The 21,565-nt window shown below is 40.8% G+C and overlaps 1 protein-coding gene across 1 annotated transcript in view; it reads right to left on the reverse strand.

Moving 5' to 3' along the window:
• PEX1 (peroxisomal biogenesis factor 1) overlaps positions 1-21,565 on the reverse strand; it is a 72,799-nt gene that overhangs the window by 41,608 nt on the left and 9,626 nt on the right. The window contains exons 4-8 of the mRNA XM_043871614.1: positions 12,099-12,213; positions 11,235-12,001; positions 9,256-9,375; positions 1,654-1,777; positions 1,319-1,422 (exon numbers count right to left, since the gene is read on the reverse strand). Of these exons, the coding sequence (XP_043727549.1) occupies positions 1,319-1,422; positions 1,654-1,777; positions 9,256-9,375; positions 11,235-12,001; positions 12,099-12,213 (1,230 nt within the window). The remainder of the gene's footprint in view (positions 1-1,318; positions 1,423-1,653; positions 1,778-9,255; positions 9,376-11,234; positions 12,002-12,098; positions 12,214-21,565) is intronic.

The raw sequence follows: 21,565 nt of genomic DNA on the forward strand, positions 1-21,565 counted from the left end.
GTCAAAGTAATACCTTTTGCCTGCTTTTCTTGGATTCCAGGAAACTGAATTGCTGATTCTGTTACACCAGAGAGAAAAGATATAGTGTGCATGCAAGATTATTACTTAAAATAACCCTGACAATAACAATTTACTCATCTAAGGAATATAAATAGTTATAGTTAACAAGCAGTAAAGAATGTCTTCATGCAGTTTAGAGATATATCTTTATTTGCAATTTTGATTTATGTCACATTCTTTTTTTTTTTTTTTTTCTGGTAAGAAATAGACAAACGAATAGATTATTAGTACACTGACTCAAGTTTAATTTTTGCCAACCAATTTCTTTCAGAGAAATTCTGCAAGTTAACAGAAGGATTAACATAATGTACACAACCCAAAGGAAAAACAACAAAAATTTTAAAACAACAAAAGATATACCGACCCTGTGTTACCCAGGGCAATAGGAGGCAATGCCCAAACTGCTGAAGAGATCCCCAACCCCAAACAGATAAAGGAGAGGTTCAAATCCAATGATCCCTCGGGAGGGATGTGGGAATAAGACAGTTCAGCCAAACCACTTATTCTGCTGGCTGCATCTGACAGTCATTCCACATTCTCCACATTTCCTTTGGCATATGCTGTCCCCCTCACCAAGCCGAGACATAGCAAGGTGAGGTCTACTGATATGCCCTGATTTATGTCACATTCTTTTCACAATCTTCCATCTTTATCATTTCTGAATGGTATTCCTTAAATTCTATTTCAAAAGTAGAGAAATAATATCTAGTTTCAAACCACTGAAATTCTAATGACTTTATTCATTTCATCTTCAGTTCTATAATGACAAGAGTAAATATCTTAACCAAAATATAATGTTCTAAAAAGAGTACTTTAAAAATATATCTTGGAGAAAAGTAATCTGATAATAGTTGTGAAGAGTTGAGAATTTAAGAACTGACAAAATAATATGGGCTGTGTAGCAAAACTGCAAATAAAAATATGAATAAAAAAAAAGTTACCCCCCTCAGCTAAGTTTTCATTTGTTCCAATACTAGAAGAGTTTAAATCATGATCCGTTGGCCAGTTAACATGATCAATTCTATTCCTGGAACAATTCTGCTGAAGCATCCATTTTAAATTTAGGATAAATCAATCATTTGCTTAAGTAAGTTAAAGAGACTACAGAATAAAATATTTTAAATCAAGTTATTCCTTACTCTTATCATTTGAGTTTCTAATACAGTTTAGGATGCAAGGTCTTAAGAAGTAAATTCATACTTTAGAATCAATCACATGTGAAAATATTATCATTAAATATTCAGTAGTATGTAATTACTTGTATTGTCATCTTCTGCAGCAGATTGGTACTCAATAGAAAAATACTTTTTTCTTTTTTCTTTTCCCAAGAATGAACGATATTCAGAGAAAACTCCTTCAATCCTATTAAAAACAAAGTAATAAATGTAGTTAGTACTGCAGCTGAGATGAAATAATTTAAAATTTAAATTTATTTACATTTAAATAAAAGGATTCTTTGATACATAAAATCTACTGTTTAATTATCATCATTAGGTTTCCTGTTCATACCTATCACAAGATGGAAAAACAATGAAAAATTTTCCAACTTCTTTAATAGGAAAAATATCAAAATAACAAATAAAATATACTCACCATCTTTCATTTCCAGTTTAATGTATTCTTCCTCTGATACTATCAGAGGAACTGTGGTAGTGGCAGACTGCTGTAGCCATGAATAGAACACACTTTTTATGTCTTCTTCACTGACATCCTTAGACTGCCAGAGGAAAGGAAAGAAACAGTAACGATATTCTATTACCTGAACTTAACAGTCTTATTTTAATACCTTATCTTGCCAGTAAAATGATGGTCACAGGCACAGATTTGGGACTTGACATTATAGTACAATGAGTATGGTGCAGCCTGAAGAAAAAGTCACACAAGTGGCAAAGTTTTAAATGCTCCTTTTTTCTACGCCCAGTGATGCACAGAGCACAATTTAGCTCACTTGATAACCATGCCAGCCTAGTCTCTCTTGCTTCCTGTGAAGCAAACTCTGTAGTCAGGGAGCAGGCTCCTCTGTTCCCAGCCTGGAGCTGTGTGTGCCTGTGTGTGGCCAATGCATCACCATCAGCGATCCAAGAGAAGGCCTTCTCTCCCTAACTAAACGGTAGAGAAACCCTGCAAGGAGAAGAGTTTTGCTTTGCACTTGTCCTTCTGCTGCCAAGAATGCAGACGCGCTGTCGATTACCACCGCAGATACCTCGCACCTAAGAGGAGGAGAGACAAAGATGACAGAAGAGAAAGATCAAAGGAGCCCGGGTCCTTGGTTACATGGTTTAACCACCTGTGAGTTCCTCCAAACTTCTTTGCACATGAGAAAAACAAACTCTTTACATGTTAGTGTCACTTTCTCTTTTTTCTATGAAGGCTGATACGTTCAACAAGTAGAGTGTTAATAAACTGTTTAAAAGATATGAAGAAATTCTGAGAAAAACACTGCTAATTTCTGAAACTTTTAGATTAATATTATTAAGTTTAAATAATCTTCTTGAAATACAAATCAGAACTAATCAAAATTCATATGTGAAAGACACTATCTGCCTAGGAGAATAAACTTCTACCATTTTGCAATTCCCACATCTATTATCTAACAGCTCATACATAACAACTCATATCTGTTACCTCTCTTCATCCATTAGATCCACTGATTAAACTCAGTTTACAATACGCTCACCACTAAAAAAGTAAGCTAAATAAGAAAAGGCATCACTTTCCCACTCTTAAAAATCATAGAAATAAGTCAGTTACTTCTTTGTATATTATTGGAAAATGGGATTAAAGACCTAGAGAAAGTCATAAAATGAAAACTATTTTAAATCAAGACTTTTAGAATCAGAAAGCAATTCACAGTTCCTCTAGAACCAAACATCCTTATGTCCTAAGTGATATAACCAGCCTAGAGAGACCTGCCAAGGTCACACAGTTTCCACCAAAGCACACAACTAGGGACAGGAAAGGAAATACCCCATTGCCGATACCAGAGGAAAAAACAGAAAACCAATGAGCAGTGGCTAATTATTTTTGTACATAAGACCTAATTTTTGAAAAAAAAAAAAAAAAAAAAAAATACCAAGATCAATAACCACGTTAAAAGCAGAGCTCCTATAAACTGAAAAAAAAACAAAAACTCAAAACTTTATATAAGTCAAGAGCCATAAAAGTTCCACATTACAAAGACTTTTATACTATATGTTTAAAGATTACTTAAGAATATCAATGCAATATAGACAGCAAATATCTGACTTTGAAAATCCTGGAGTTATCAAGACAATGCTAAATTTCTTTCACATGGTTTTTAAAAACATACTGAGAGACAAGACAGAGATAAGAGGGCGAGTAAAAGGACTTCAGCTCACCTCCTCTCAAGAAAATAGCTAAATCACAACTAACTGCTATATAAACATCTACAAAAAAGACCTGAACCTACCATAAAAGATATTCTGCATCCAGAGACAAAGAAAAGCTACAATAAGACAGTAGGAGGGGCGCTTCTGTGATATAATGAAATCCCATACCCGCTGGGTGGGAGACCCACAAACGAAAATAACAGTACTGCGGAAGTTCTCCCACAGGAGTGAGAGTTCTGAGCCCCACGTCAGGGTGCCCAGGCTGGGGGGTCTGGCGCTGGGAGGAGGCGCCACCAGAGTATTTGGCCTGTGAAGGCCAGTGCAGCTGAAGAGCAGGCACTCAACAAAGTTTCATGTGCACTAGGATCCGGGGCAAGACAGCGACTCCATGGGAACCTGGGCCAAAACTACCTGCAGGCCTTAGGTTTCCTGGGGACCTGAGGACTGGCTGTGGCTCACTGCGGAGGACAAGGACACTGGTGACAGAGGCTCCAGGGGCTAAACTGATCGGCATGAGCTCTCCCGGAGGCCATCCTCGGGCCTGGCCCCACCCAGCAGCCCGCAGCTCCAGTGCTGGGACACCTCAGAACAGCCAGCCAACGGGGTGGGAACACAGGCCTACTCACGGATAGACAGGCTGCTAAATGTCTCCCCGAGCCAGCAGCTGCCTCTAGACACACCCTTTGACACAGCCCTGCCGACAGAGAGACAAGACCCAGACCCACTCACCGGGGGCGGGAAGCGGCCCCTCCCAACAGGAGGCCTGTCAGGCCCCTGGATCAACCTCACCAACTGGGGGGAGACAGCAGAAGCAAGAACCACAATCCTGCAGCCTGAGGAACGCAGACCACAGACAGCGAAAGTGAGAAGGATGACCCCGCTGAGGAATTTCAGACAAAGAGACAAGACAGAACCCCAGAAGAACAACTAAGTGAGGCAGAGACAGGCAATGTGCCTGGAAAAGACGTCAGAGTAATTAAAGATGACTCAAGATCACAAAAAAGGAATGGTGGCACAGACTGAGAGGGTACGAGAAATGTTTAACAAAGGGCCGGAAGCTTGAAAAAACAGAGAGAGATTTAGCAGAGGTGGCAAGAATACACAGAAGAACTGTACAAGAAAGCTCTTAATGACCTGGATAACCAAGACAGTGTTGTCACTCAGCAAGAGCCAGACACCCTGGAGTGTGAAGTTAAGTGGGCTTTAGGAAGCATTACTATCAACAAAGCTAGTGGAGGTGATGGGATTCCAGCTGAGTTATTTCAAATTCTAAAAGATGATGCTGTTATAAAAGTGCTCCACTCAATATGTCAGCAAATTTGGAAAACGCAGCAGTGGTCACAGGACTAGAAAAGGTCAGTTTTCATTCCAATGCCAAAGAAGGGCAGTGCCAAAGAATGTAAAAACTACCGCACAATTGCACTCATTTCTCATGCTAGTGAGATTATGCTCAAAAATCCTTCAAGCTAGGCTTCAGCAATATTTAAAAACCAAGAACTTCCAGGTGTATAAGCTGGACTTGAAAAAGGCAGAAGAACCGTATCAAACTGCCAACATTCACTGGATCATAGACAAAGCAAGGGAATTCCAGAAAAAAAAAAAACTACTTCTGCTTCACTGACTGTGGGAAAGCCGATCAAAACAAACTGAGAAAAATTCTTAGAGATGGGAATACCAGACCACCTCACCTGCCTCCTGAGAAACCTGTATGCTGGTCAAGAAGCAACAGTTAGAACCTTATATGCAACAACAGACTGGTTCAAAACTGAGAAAGGAGTACGTCAAGGCTGTATGTTGTCATCCTGCTTATTTAACTTACATGGAGAGTACATTATGCGAAATACTGGGCTGGATGAGTTACAAGCTGGAATCAAGACTGCTGGGAGAAATATTAACAACCTCATATATGCAGATGACACCACACCACCCTAATGGCACAAAGTGAAGAGGAACTAAGGAGCCTCTTGACGAAGGTGAGAGAGGAGAGTGACAAAGATGGCTTACAACTCAGCACTCAAAAAACTAACATCATGACATTCATTCGGTCCCATCACTTCATGGCAAATAGATGGGGAAAAAGTAGAAGCAGTGACAGAGTTTCTCTTCTTATGTTCCAAAATCACTGCGGACAGTGACTGCAGCCATGAAATTAGAAGCTTGCTTCTTGGACAGCAAGCTATGACAAACCTAGACAGTTTTGTTAAAAAGCAAAGACATCACTTCACTGACAAATGTCCGTACAGTCAAAGCTAGTCAGGTATCGATGAGAGAATTGGACCATAAAGAAGGCTAAGTGCCAAAGAATTGATGTTTTCAAATTGCAGTGCTGGAAAAGATGCTTGAGAGTCCCCTGAACTTCAGGAGATTAAACTAGTCAATTCTAAAGGAAATCAGTTCTGAATATTCATTGAAAGGACTGATGCTGAAGCTCCAATACTTTGGCCACCTGATGCAAAGAGTTGACTCACTGCAAACTGATGCTGGGAAAGATTTAAGGCAAAAGGAGAAGAGGTCAGCAGAGGATGAGATGGTTAGATGGCATCACCAACTCAATGGATATGAGTTTGAACAATGTCTGGGAGGCAGTGAAGGACAGGGAGGCCTGGTTGCTACAGTCCATGGGGTCGCAGGCACAGAGTCAGACATGACTTTGTGACTGAACAAATAGCTAATTCAGTTTGTTGTAAAACACTGTAAAGTAACTATAATCTAATTTAAAAAATTCTTAGAGTAAAAGATAGCCAGAACACTCTGACATAAATCATAGCAGTATCTTTTTGGATCCACCTCCTAGAGTAACGAAAATAAAAACAAAGGTGGGACCTAATCATACTTAAAAGCTTTTGCACAGCAAAGGAAACTATACACAAAAAAGCAAGCCACAGAATCGGAGAAAATATTTGCAACTGATATGACTGACAAGGGATTACTCTCCAATATATACAAATAGCCCATGCAGTTTGTACATAAAAGAACCCCTCTCCAAAAAAAAACAATCAAAAAATGAGTAGAAGATCTAAATACACTTTTCTCTGAAGAAAAAACACAGATGCCAAAAAGCACATGAACAGATGGTCAACATCACTATTAAATGCAAACCAAAACTACAATGAGTTGTTACCTCACAGTGGTCAGAATAGGCATCGACAAAAAAAGTCTGCAAACAATGAATACTGGAGAGGGTATGGAGAAAAGGGAACCCTTCTCTACTGATGGTGTGAATATAAACTGGTACAACGATTATGCAGAACAGTATGGAGGTTCCTTAAAACACTAAACACAGAACTACTGTATGATGGAGCAATCCCACCCATTCCTGGACTTCTATCCAGAGAGAACCCTAATTCAAAAGGCTTCATGCACCCCAATGTTCACTGAAGCACTATTTACAAAGCCAAGACATGGAAGCAACCTAAATGTCCATCGACAGTTACGAATAAACAAGTGGTACACGTTAAGCATGGACTATTACTCAATCATGAAAAAGAATGAAATAATGCCATTACAGCAACATGGATGGACCTTTAGATTATCATACTAATTGAATTACTTCTATTTCAGGCAGAAAAAGATTTCACTTATATGTGGAATCTAAAAAAATGATACAAATTAATTTATTTACAAAACAGAAACAAGACTCACAGATTCCAAAAACAGCTTATGGTTATCAAAGTGCAAAGGTGGAGGGAAGATAAATTAGGAGTTTGAGATTAACATATACACACTACTGTATACAAAATAATCAACAAGGAACTACTGTATAGCACAGAGAACTCCAGCCAATATTCAGCAATAACCTACGTGGGAAAAGAATCTGAAAAAGAATGGATGTACGTAGAACTGAATCAATCTGCTATACATCTGAAACTAATACAACACTGTAAATCAACTATAATATAAAGTACAAATCAGAAAACAACTGAAGATCAAAGAATCAAAAAGTTAAAAACTCTAAATCACTATATATTGTTCAGTGAATATGTTAAATGCTCAGTTGCATACTATTATGGAAATGGCATGTATTCTATTTGTTTTCTTCTCTAGTCACAAAATATAAACTATTTTATATGAGGTTTCATCAAGCAGAAAGATCTGTTAAAATGGTTATATGATGACCTTGACATAATGACCATCATTATCCAGAGGATCCAGAAGTATAATGCAAATTATCAGAGAAGGATTAAATCATATTTGGCATTTTCTAAACATATAATAATTTTCCTGTGTTACAATTCTCTGAGAACTGGTAATCTAAGTTGGTACAGATGATAACACTCTAAAAGAAAATAAATGAAAGTCGCTCAGTTGCATCTCTTTGCGACCCCATGGACTATGCAGTCCATGGAATTCTCCAGGATAGAATACTGGAGTGGGTAGCCTTTCCCTTCTCCAGGGGATCTTCCCAACGGGGATCAAACCAGGTCTCCCGCCTTGCAGGCAGATTACTTACCAGATGAGCCACAAAGGAAGCCCAAGAATACTGGAGTGGGTAGCCTATGCCTTCTCCAGTAAGCCTTCCCGACCCAGGAACCAAACTGGGGTTTCCTGCATTGCAGCCAGATTCTTTACCAACTGAGCTATCAGGAAACCCTGATAATATTCTACAGAGATTTTAAAATTAAGTTCCATACCTCAATTCCTGACTATCTCAGTTTCTATCCAAATTAAGTGTTCAAAGAAAAACAGTCTAGCTCTCTTTTACACTGCAGTGTTAATACTGAAACATGTGAGAATTTTCTTAAAAAACTGCCCAGATGTAGCAAAAATAGCAGTCCTTTAAATGCCAAATTATCCATATTTGCATTGACACAATATATGTTATATCATTCGTTAAAGACTTCTTGCAGACTTTCCTGGTGGTCCAGTGGTTTAGAATCCGCCTGCCAGTGAAGGGGACACAGGTTTGATCCCTGGTCCAGGAAGATCCCACATGCCATGGGGCAACTAAGCTCAAGTGCTGCAACTACTGAGCCCCTACTCTGCAACAAGAGAAGCTACTGCAGTGAGAAGTTTGTGCAATGCAACTAGAGAGTAGCCCCTGCTCATTGCAACTAGAGAAAGCCTGCCTGCAGCAACAAAGTTCCAGGGCAGGAAAAAAAGAAGACTTTTTGGTTTCTCAAATAGGTAAACAATACCATATGATCTAGCAATTCAACTTCTAGGTATATACCCAAAAGAACTGAAAGAAGGGACTCAAATACTGTATATCAATATTCATAGCAGCATTAATCACACAGTTTAAACAAAAAAAAGCAGAAATGACCCAAGTGTCCATCAACAGATGAATAAACAACATGTCTATATACACACAATGGAATACTATGCAGGAATAAACAGGAATGAACAGGAATGAAGGAACAAACATAATACAGGAATAAACATAAACAGGAATGAAGTTTGATATATGCTATAGTGCGGATAAACCCTGACAACACGTTAAATGAAATAACCGAGATACAAAGGGCAAATATTGTATGATTCCACTTGCATATAAGATCTAGAATAAGCAAATTCACAGAGACTGATCACAGTTGAGAATTGGGGCAGGCAAGGATGGGGATTGATTGTGTAATGGGCACAAAGTTTCTATTCAGGGGATGGAGAAGTTTCAGAAATAGTGATGGTTTCATGTTATAAATGTACTTAATGGCACTAAATTGCACACCTAAAGAGTTAAAACAGCATTTTATCTTATATGTATTTTACCACAATAAAACCAAAAGACAATAAGACTTCTTTGCCCTTCTAGAATAAAGGAGTAAAGTGTTATTACTTAGCTAAAGCAACCAGAAATTTTACAATGCATGTAAAACAACTGTGATATAACATATAAATGTGAACTCACTAAGTTTTCTGTAGGTTGTAGTTTTAGAGATCTTGGAATCTTAGGGGTAATTTCCACTGGAGTTATTCTGACTACTGCATGCATTTCTATATTTAGTCTCTTTCTCAGGTCATCTGGAATCTGAAATATATAAAAATGAATTAAAAATATAAACGTTAAAATCTTAAGAAATACTCCACAGCATAAACACTGATATTAATTTCTATCAACTCAGGTGAATGATAAGATACTGCCATGATTCATAGTATAGGTGGGCATTCAGGTACTGTTATGATGCTAACATTTCAATTTTTTCCTACAGTAGTTTCTTTTAACATCCTCTTCAGAGGTGATCAGTTTTGATCTGGCCGGTTAACCCAGCTTGAGCACCTGCCGGCAGCTGCCGCCTCTCACGGGCCACCCTCCCAACCTGACCGCAGAGGGGGAAGTGCAGGCTCCTCACTGTCGTCTCAGTTGGTCTCCAGGACCCGATCGCCACTTTTTCACCCCAGCCTCACCATATAACGTCAAGGAAGTAACAGTGCTTCCTGCCTAATGGCAGCACCATTACTAGAAACAGGCAAGTCCATTGACAGGTTCAGACAATACGATTTTCAAGATGCAGTGGGATCTTCTTGAGTAAGAGAACAGAGATAACAGAAAATGTGAGGCACGGCTGGAGCTTTCGAGAGTGATGTAGGCTGAAGAGATTACAACTTGCAAGCCACCTACCTAAAGGTCACAGTCTAAACTGTGAGCATAAAAGAAATCTACTAAGGAGACTCCCTTTCCTTTCCATTGCTCTTCCCTGTCCTTCCTTCTCACCCTGAAATTACATTTCATGATGGTTCAAAATTAGGTTAAAATAAAGGAGGCTGGTGACTCATTTCATATAAAATTAACATTAACATCTGAAGCTAGGATGAGGAGGTGGAATGCTAGCCGTGCTGCTTTCGCTCTCCATCACAGTAAAGAACCAATACCAGCAAGGCAAGGAGCTTTCTGGGTACCTCTGAATCCAGGTCATCTCATGCGGTGGGTCTCTCCCGACACGGGGCATTTCCCCCAGCACGTACCAAGACATTCCTTTGCTTTCAAGAAGGTGGAAGCAAATCTTTGGGCATTAAAGATGTGAGGCTTTGTAGGGCGCTCCATTAGAAGCATGAACTCAAGAGTCAGCCTGTCAGGGTTTGAATCCTCATTCTACTTACTGACTCGTTATTACCCCAGGCAGGTAACTTTGACCTCTCTGGGCCTGCACCTATCTTAGCTTTTACCTGTCCAAGTTTATTAGCCAGAAAAACACACAAACCTTACCCAAACAAGGACTCTACCCTGCAATCAGAAATGTGTCCCCACGGGAACTTCTGCTGTTAGTTACTCAGTCGTGTCCGACTCTGTGACCCCGTGGACAGTAGCCTGCCAGGTTCCTCTGTCCATGGGATTCTCCAGGGAAGAATACTGGAGTGGGTTGCCATCTCCTTCTCTAGGAGATCTTCCTGAACTAGGGATCGAACCCTGGTCTCCTGCATTGCAGGCAGATTCTTTACCATCTGAGCCACCAGGGAAGCCTAGAGGAGGGGGGACTTTAAATAGTATTTATTACACTGGTTTTCAACTTGTGCATAAAATATTATAATATTTTAGTTCAAAATTTGGGCAAGTTCAAGCAACATAAAATTATTTTCTAAGATTTATACTAAGCCATTTGCTATACCCCAGAAACAAACAACACTGTCAATCAACTACAGTATAATTTGGGTTTCCCTGGTGGCCCAGACAGTCAAGAACCTGCCTGTGATGTGGGAGACCCAGGTTCAATACCTGGGTTGGGAAGATCCCTTGGAGAAGGAATGACTACCCACTCCAGTATTCTCGCCTGGAGAATTCCATGGATAGAGGAGCCTGGCAAGCTATAGTCCGTGGGGTTGCAAAGAGTCAGACACAACTGAGCAACTAACATAATATAGTATAATTTTTAAAGAAAGACTTATACTAACCCAGACTTTCCCAAGATGAAGCGTGTCTAAATTTTTGGTGTATTTAACGGCATTCTTCAGTTCCTCAAGTCCATTCCAGACTACCTTTAGCACACAGGTCTTGCCAGCTTTGTGACTATGGTCTGGGCTAACTTGTTTTTGATCTAGAGGCTCTGACATCTGCTTCTCTTTTTCAGGTGATAGGACATTTTGCTTTGTTCTACTTTGCTGTTGCTTTGGAGAAAGCAGTTTCACTAGTTTTCCATAGGTCACAGTGAAGGTGGGCTCCAAATCAAAATATTCCTGGTCCCATGGGAATACATGAATGGCATGATGTTTGTGAAACACCGACGTTGCGGATGCCTTACATATGCTGGGAGGCTGGGATTTGCATACTCTGAAAATATTGTCCAGAGGAACAACTGTTGACTGCATGTTTTTGAAAGCATTGATTTCAGTTACCCCCCAGGATGTGTCTTGTTTCTTCTCAGAACCAGAAGAAAAAATGCTTCCTATCACAGTCCATAAGCTTGGTAGAAATGATGAGTCGATCCTTTCCTCTGAATCTCGTTCTTTAGACCCAGCGACTCCTACAGTGTTTGACTGAAGTTGCTTGGTTTGAAGTTCTTTTGCCAATCCTTTTTGGTCTCTTCCATGATTATGAAATTGTCCAGGTATTTTACCCACTTCTGAAAATGTACTCTCTTTGGCTTGGCGGGTCTTTGGCTGAATTAGGAGTCTGCTATCGGTTTCCAGCCTTCCATAAGGGGCACCCGGTGTTAGCGCAACTGTAGATAAAACAAGGGTCATGAGTGTGCCTTTACCTCTACTGTGGATTCAATGTGAAGTGAAGAGTATCACAGAAAACGCTACAATAGCACCTACCAATCTGGATAAATATGTAAGTCTGCTGATCAACCCAGACAGGAAAAATGGCTTTTGGAAAAACTATTCGAATCTGATCTAGAAGGTGCTGTTCAAGGGAAGCAGCATGCAGCTCCTAGGAAAAAAACAAACAAAAAGGTCGGTTCCCTTTATATTTTGTCTTATTTTGTGTTTAGAAAGGAAATCTCAACTCTTTCTTATCAATCAAACCTACTTGGTTTATAATACCACTCAGAAAAAAGAAATCTAAAGACACCAATATTTTGGGGGATCAGATCAAGATGGAGGAAGGGTAGGATGGGGAGCTCCCCTTCTCCCACAAATATATCAAAAATACATCTACATGTGGACTTGTTCTCACAGAACATCTAGTGAATGTTGGTAGAACATTTTCTAGATTTCCAAAGGGCAAAAAATCTCCATTTAACTGTGAAGGACAGAAAAAAGAAAAAAAAGAGAGAGAAAGGAATCTGGACAGGAGCTATGAGAGGGGAAAGGTTTCTGCTCACTTGGAAGCCCTGTCCCAGGCGGAGAGACCAGTGGGGACAGAGGACGGGCTCTGGAGTCTCAGAGAGCAACGGAGAGACAGACCCGCACAGATGGTCAGTGCTGCCACCAGGCCCTCCCCAGTCTGAGATGCTCATCCACGCAGGCAGGTGGGGGCCGAGGCTCAGGCTTCAGAGGGAGGACTGGGGAGAGGACTGGGGTTGGCTGTGTGCACAGCCCAAGGGGACTAGGATGCCACGTGCCCAAGCCAAGGGAGTACGGGAATGGGCCTGGGCCCACCAGAGAGGTAAGGTGATGCTGTTGGGGGCACGCAAGGTGAGGCACACGATCCCACAGAATTCCTTTCCCCCTGTGCGCTCTCAGCTGACACGCACCACCTATATGCTCCGGGGCAGGCACACGCAGCCGCTACCACCGCAGACTCCAGAGGGAGCCGCAGACCACCGCCGGCACCAAGGGTCCCCTGACTGCTCACCAACCGCTGCCCGTGCCTTTCTGGGACTGTGCATGGGCCAAGCGCCTGCACACCCCTCATCGAGTGGATGATGGACAGCACACGCAGAGAAGAGAGACGGCGAGCATTCAAACCGAAAACAACCCTCAAAACAGTGTCACATCCACACAAGCTATGCAGGGACGCCCTCACATATAAACAGACCTCCAAGGCTACAGTAGATGACTGTTTCTCCTAAACTCACAGACTAAGAGAGATATAAGTAAAGTGAAGCAGCAGAGAACTACTCCCAACTAAAAGACCAAGAGAATTCCCCTAAAGGAATCAACAGTGAAACAGACCTCGGCAGTCTAATAGACACCAACTTCAAAAACAGGTAATGAAAATGCTAAGGGAATTAAGAAAGGCTATCAACAGAAATGCAAATGACTATAAAAAGGAACTAGGAACTATACGGAGGAGCCAAGAAAAGTTAGAAAATTCATTTGCCAAGATGAAAGTTGAACTAAAGGTAATGAATACCAGAATAAATAATGCAAAAGAAGGAATAAGTGATCTGGAAGACAGAACAAAGGAAATTACACAAAACGGCAGACAGAAAGCCAGATGAAAAAAATGAAAGCAATATGAGACCCACTGGATAATATAAAGTGTGTCAATCTATGTGTAATATGTTTTCCAGAAGGAGAAGAGAAAAGGGGATTCAAAGTGTATTTGAAGAAATTATGACTAAAAACTTCCCAAACCTGAAGAACCGAAACAGATATCCAGACATAGGAAGCACAGAGGATCCTAAACAATATGAATCCAAACAGACCTACACCAAGACATAGTAAAATAACAATGGCAAAAGTTAAAGAGGATTCTAAAGGCAGCAAGACAAAAACAAAGGGTTGATTACAAGGGAACCCCCATAAGCCTATCAGCTGATTTCTCTACAGAAACACTGCAGGCCAAACAGGGGTGGCAAAATATATTCAAAGTCTTGAAAGGGAAAATTCCGCAATCTAGAATATTCTACCCAGCAAGATTATTGTCTAGAATAAGAAGAAAAATAAAGCATTTCTCAGGCAAGCAAAAACTAAATGAATATATCAATAGTAAAACTATGGAAATATTAACAGATCTTTAAATAGAAAAGATGCAAGGAGATATAGAAAGGCAGAAATCATGATTGGAAAGTAAATCATTTAAACTGGCTAGTATAAATATCCAACAAAAGAAAAAAATCTATTTGTGAAAGTGATGATACATACAAGCAACAGAAAAAGGATAAACATGAAGATGTAAAAAAGGACATCAAAATCATAAAATGTGGGGAAGGACAGTAAGAAAATGCATTCTTTTTTTTTTTTAGAATATGTTTGAGCAGATATGACTATCAGTTTAAAGCAAGCACATATATGAAAGGGTTAACATACTTAAAAAACAGGGCCAAAAAAAACCAGGGCAGTCACAAATCAAAAACATAAAATAAATGCACAAAAACCAAAAAGAACACAAGCATAAAGTAAATCATCAAACCACAAAAAGAGGAAGAAAAACAAAGAAGCAACTGGAAAACAAGGTTTAATATGGCAATAAATACATATGTATCAATAATTACCTTAAATGTCAATGGACTGAATGCTCCAATCAAAAGACAGAGTGGCAGACTCGATTAAAAAAAAAAAGGCTACAACATGCAGCCTATATGAGACCCACCTTATGGCAAAAGACACACAGATTAGAAGTGAGGGCACAGAAAAAGATTTCATGTATTGGAAATAAAAGGAAAGCAGAAATTGCAACACTTAACATCAGACAAAACAGACTTTAAAACAAAGGCCATAAAGAAAGATAAAGGACACTTCATAATGGTAGAAGGATCAATATGAGAAGATATTACACTTGTCCACATACATGCCCCTAATACAGCAGCGCCCAAATATATAAAACACACACTAACAGACACAAGGGCTTCCTTGGTGGCTCAGTGGTAAAGAGTCTACCTCTAATTCAGGAGACGTGGGTTCAATCCCTGGGTTGGGAAGATCCCCTGGAGAAGAAAATGGCAACCCACTCCAGTATTCTTGCCTGGGAAATCCCATGGGCAGAAGGAGCCTGGATGACTATAGTTCATGGGGTCAGAAAGAGTTGGACAAAACTTAGTAACTAAACAACAATAATAGTAGGAGACTTTAACAGCCCACTCACATCAAAGAACAGATATTCTAGACAGAAAATCAGTAAGGCAACAGAAATCCTAAATGACCCAATAGAACAGTTACATTTAATTCATATTTTCAGGACATTACATCCCCCCAAAGTAGAATATACATTCTTTTCAAGGGCACATGGAACATTTTCTAGGACTGACCGAACAGTAGGGCATACACTAACCTCAACAAATTCAAGAGTATATTAGCCATTAAAAAGAATATATTTGAATCAGTTCTAATGAGGTGGATGAAACTGGAGCCTATTATACAGAGTGAAGTAAGTCAGAAAGAAAAACACCAAGACAGTATACTAACGCATATATATATATATATGGAATTTAGAAAGATGCTAATGATAACCCTATATGCGAGAGAGCAAAAGAGACACAGAGGTAGAGAACAGTCTTTTGGACTCTGTGGGAGAAGGCGAGGGTGGGATGATGTGAGAGAATGGCATCGAAACATGTATATTATTATATGTGAAACAGATCACCAGTCCAGGTTCGATGCATGAGACAGGGTGCTCAAGGCTGGTGCACTGGGAAGACCCAGAGGGATGGGATGGGGAGGGAGGCGGGAGGGGGGTTCAGGATGGGGATACATGTACACCCATGGCTGATTCATGTCGATGTATGGCAAAAACCACCACAATATTGTAAAGTAATTAGCCTCCAACTAAAATAAATAAATTAAAAAAAAATTCAAGAGTAGAGAAAGTATTTCAGGCATCTTCTCCAACCACAGTGGCACAAAATTACCAATCAACCACAGGAAAAGGAATGAGGAAAAGAAGATTACGTAGAGACTAAACAACATGCTACTAAAAAACCAATGAGGAAATCAAAAGGAAATTAAAAAATACCTTGAGACAAGTAACAATCAGAACACAACAATACAAAATCTATGGCCTGCAGCAAAGGCAGTTCTCAGAGGGAAGTTCATAACAATAAAGGTCTTCCTCAAAAAACAAGAAGAATCCAACCAACCAATCTAATCTACCACATAAAAGAATTAGAAAAAGAACAAACAAAACCTAAAGTTAGTAGAAGGAAGGATGTATAAAGAGCAGGGGGGACATAAATAAAGATTAAAAAAAACAACAGAAAAAAAATTATTAAAATCAGGAGCTTGGTCTTTGAAAGGGTAAACAACATTGACAAACCTCTGACCAGGCTCATTAAGAAAAGAGAAAGAACCTAAATAAAGAAAATAAATGAAGGAGAAACCAACAAATTCTGCAGAAATACAAAAACCCGTAAGAGAATACTATGAACAATTAAATGCTGGGAACTCCTAATGATCTAGTGGTTAGGACTTGCAGCTCCTCATTGCCATGGCCCAGGTTCAATCCCTGGCTGAGGAACTGAGATCCAGAAAGCAGTACAACATGTCCAAAAAACAAGAACAAATTATATGCCAACAAATTTGACAACCTGGAAGAAATGGACAACTTTCTAGAAACATACAGCCCACTGAAAGTGAATGAAGAAATAGATCAGTTGAACAGACCAGTCACTGAAAGTGAAATAGAATCTGTAATGATAAACCTCCCTACAAACAAAAGCTATGACAGACCTAGACGGCATATTAAAAAGCAGAGACAGCACTTTGACAACAAAGGTCCATGTAGTCAAAGCTATGGTTTTTCCAATAGTCATGTACCGATATGAGAAAAGTGAAAGTTACTCAGTCGTGTCTGACTCTTTGCGACTCCTTGGACTATATACAGTCCATTAAATTCTCCAGGCCAGAATACTGGAATGGGCAGCCCTTCTCTCCTCCAAGGGGTTCCCTGGAGAAGATCCCAATCCAGGGATCAAACCCAGGTCTCCTGTGTTGCAGGCAGATTCTTTACCAGCTGAGCCACAAGGAAAGCCCAAGAATACTGGAGTGGGTACCCTATCCCTTCTCCAGTGGATTTTCCTGACCCAGGAATCAAACCTGCACTGCAGGCAGATTCTTTACCAACTGAGCTATCAGGGAAGACCTATAGATATGAAAGTTGGACCATAAAGAAAGCTGAGCACTGAAGAATTGAGGCTTTTGAACTGTGGTATTGGAGAAGACTCTTGGGAGTCTCTTGGACAGCAAGATCACATCAGTCCATCCTAGAGGAAATCAGCCCTGAATATTCATTGGAAGCACTGATGCTGAAGCTGAAGCTCCAATACTCTGGCCACCTGATATGAAGAGCCGAATCACTGGAAAAGACTCTGATACTGAGAAAGATGGAAAAGACTCTGATACTGAGAAAGGCTGAAGACAGGAGGAGAAGGAGGTGACAGAGGATGAGATGGTTGGATGCCATCACCGATTCAGGGGACATGAACTTGGGCAAGCTCTGGGAGATGGTGAGGGACAGGGAAGCCTGGTGTGCCGCAGTCCGTGGGGGTCACAAAGAGTCGGACATGACTTAGCGACTGAACAGGAAAGAACAAGCACAAGTCCAGGCCCAGTTGGTGTCACAGGTGAATTCTACCAAACATACAGAGAATAATTTATACTGAGCCTTTTCAAACTCTTCTAAAAGACTGAAAAGGAGGGTACACTCCAAAAGATATTCTATACAGCCACCATCATCCTGATACCAAAACCAGACAAAGATACATCAAAAAAGAAAGTCACAGGCCAGTATCTCTGTTGACTACAGATGCAAAAATTCTCAACAGAATATTAGCAAACTGAATCCAACAACACATAAAGAGATCATACGCCACTACTAACTGAGCTTCATTTCAAATTCACAAGGATGGTTTAACGTATGGAAATCAATCAATGTAATACACCATAGAAGCAAAAGAAAAGTCAAAAGAACACATGAGCATCTCAACAGATGCAGAAGAAGTATCTGACAAAATTTAACACTCCTTCACAGATCACAGCCTTGTTATAGTGAAGGGACTTGCATAACTCAATGAAGTTATGAGTCCTGTCGTGCAGGGCCATAGACAGATGGGTCACAGTGAAGAGTTCTCACAGAAAGTGGTCCACTGGAGAAGGGAATGGCAAACCACTGAAGTATTCTTGCCGTGAGAACCCCACGGACAGTATGAAAAGGCAAAAAGTCATGACACAGTTTGGAAGGCGTCCAGTATGCTACTAGGGAGAGAGCAGAGGGCACTTACTAATGGCTCCAGAAAGAAAGGAGCAGCTGGGCCAGAGTGGGACCAACACTCCGGGGGCTCCTGTGTCTTGTGGTCAAAGTGAAGTCCAACGCTGTAAGGAACAATACTGCACAGGACCCTGGAACGTTAGATCCATGAAACAAGGTAAATCGCATATGGTCAAGCAGGAGATGGTAAGAGTGAACATCGATGTCTTAGAATCAGTGAATTAAAATGGATGGGAATGGGAGAATTTAATTCAGATGACCATTACATCTACTACCGTGGGCAAGAATCCCTTAGAAGAAATAAAGGAGCTGTCATAGTCAACAAGAGTCTGAAGCGCAGTACTTGGGTGTACTCTTAAAAATGACAGCATGATCTCAGTTCATTTTCAAGACAAACCATTCAACATCACAGTAATCCAAGTCTATGCCCCAACCACTGATGTCAAAGGAGCTGAAGTTGACCAGTTCTATGAAGACCTACATCATCTTCTAGAATTAACACCAAAAAAAAAAATAAATAAATGTTCTTTTCATCACAGGGGATTGGAATGCAAAAGGAGAAAGCCAAGAGATACGCAGAATAGCAGGCAAGTGTGGCCTTGGAGTACAAAATGAAACGGGGCATAGGCTAACAGAACTTCATCCAGAGAACGCACTGGTCACAGCAAAGCCCCTCTTTCAACAACACAAAAAGACAACTCTACACATGGACATCACCAGATGGTCAATACTAAAATCAGACTGATTATATTCTTTGAAACTAAAGATGGAGAAGCTCTATACAGTCAGCAAAAACAAGACCTGGAGCTGACTGTGGTTTGGATCATCAACTTCTTATTGCATAAAAGTTCAGACTTAAATTGAAGAAAGTAGGGAAAACAACTAGGCCATTCAGCTATGACCTAAATCAAATCCCTTATGGTTACACAGTGGAGGTCTCGAATAGATTCAAGTAATTAGATCTGGTAGACAGAGTACCTGAAGAACTATGGGTGGAGGTCTGTAACATTCTACAGGATGCATGACCAAAATCATCCCAAAGAAAAAGAAATGCAAGAAGGCAAGGACGTTGTCTGAGGAGGCTTTATAAGAGTTGCGGGGAGAAGGAAATGGCAACCCACTCCAGTATTCTTGCCTAGAGAATCCTGTGGAGGGAGGAGCCTGGTGGGCTGCTGTCCATAGGGTCGCACAGAGTCAGACAGGACTGAAGCGACTTAGCATGCATGCGTGCATGCATTGGAGGAGGAAATGGCAACCCACTCCAGTATTCTTGCCTGGAGAATCCCAGAGACAGAGGAGCGTGGTGGGCTGCCGTCTGTGGGGTCGCACAGAGTCGGACACGACTGAAGCAACTTAGCAGCAGCAGCCCTTCTTAATTCACCTCCTACTCCCAAACCCTTAATGGCAAAGACTGTCTTGCTCACCTTGGCATTACTAAAAAGACCAGCAAAACGCTTCACACTCAATAAACACTTGTTGGATTGAATTGAGCCACTTTAATAAATTTAGCATGACTCTCCTTCCTTTATTTTCATATGTTCCCTCATTACTTCCTTTTTCCTCCCCACCATCTTACCTTCAAATCTATTTCTGGGATCACCTACCTACACTTTTTGATTTCTCAGGTTGATCATGTTTCTCTTTTGTTTTGGGTTAGGTTGAACAAAAGAAAAAAAAAAAAAAGAGTTGCGGAAAGAAGAGAAGCAAAAATGAAAGGAGAAAGGGAAAGACAGCCTCAACTGAATGCAGAGTTCCAGAAAACAGCCAAGAGAGGTAAGAAGGCCTTTCTAAACAAACAGTGCAAAGAAATAGGGGAAAACAATAGAATGGGAAAGACTAGAGATCTCTTCAAGAAAACTGGAGATATCAAAGGGAACATTTCCTGCAAGGATGGGCACAGTAAAGGACAGAAAGGGGAAGGACCTAACAGGAGCAAAAGAGATTAAGACATTAAGACAAGGTGGCAAGAATACACAGAAGAACAAAACAAAACAGTTTTTAATGACACAGATAACCAGGATGGTGTGCTCACTCACCTAGAGTCTGACATCCTGGAGTGTGAAGTCAAGTGGGCCTTAGGAAACGTTACTACCAACAAAGCGAGGGGAGGTGATGGAATTCCAGCTGAGCTATTCCAAATCCTAAAAAATGATGCTGTGAAAGTGCTGCACTCAATATGTCAGCAAATGTGGAAAATTCAGCAGCGCCCATAGGACTGGAAAAGGTCAGTTTTCATTCCAACCCCAAAGAAAGGCAATGCTGAAGAATGTTCAAATCACTGTACAACTGCCCTCATTTCACATGCTAGTAAGGTTATGGTCACAATACTTCAAGCGTAGGCTTCAACAGTACGTGAACTGAGAACTTCCAGGTGTACAAGATGGGTTTAGAAAAGGCAGAGGAACCAGAGATCAAATTGCCAACATTCGTTGAATCATAGAGAAAGCAAGGGAATTCCAGAAAAAAACCTACTTTTGCTTCATTAACTAGGGCTTCCCTGGTGGCTCAGATGGTAAAGAATCTGCCTGCAATGCGGGAGACCTGGGTTTGATCTCTGGGTTGGGAAGATCCCCTGGAGAAGAGAACGGCTACCCACTCCAGTATTTTGGTTTGGAGAATTCCTTGGAGTTGCAAAGAGTCAGACACCACTGAGCAACCTTCACTTTGTTCACTTTGATTAACTATGTTAAAGCCTTTGACTGTGTAGATCACAACAAACTGGAAAATTCTTAGAGACGGGAATACCAGACCACCTCACCTGCCTCCTGAGAAACCTGTAATGTAGGTCAAGAAGTAATTGGAACTGGACATGGAACAACGGAGTGGTTACACACTGGGACAGGAGTATATGCCAAGGCCGTGTACTGCCACCCTGCCTATCTGACTTGTTCACAGAGTGCAGGTGTGCTGTGCTTAGTCACTCGGCTGTTTCCCACTTAGTGACCCCATGGACTGAGCCCGCCAGGCTCCTCTGTCCTGGGGATTCTCCAGGCAAGAGAAGTGGTGTGGGTTGCCATGCCCTGCTCAGGTCATCTTCCCAACCCAGGAATTGAACCCAGGTCTTCTGTACTGCAGGCGGATTCTTTACTGGCTGAGTCACCAGGAAAGCCCAAGAATACTGAAGTGGGTAGCCTATCCCTTTTCCAGGGGACCGTCCCGACGCAGTAATCAAACCAGGGTTTCCTACACTGCA

This window comes from Cervus elaphus, chromosome 18, assembly GCF_910594005.1.
Source record: "Cervus elaphus chromosome 18, mCerEla1.1, whole genome shotgun sequence".
NCBI classification, from domain to species: Eukaryota; Metazoa; Chordata; class Mammalia; order Artiodactyla; family Cervidae; genus Cervus; species Cervus elaphus.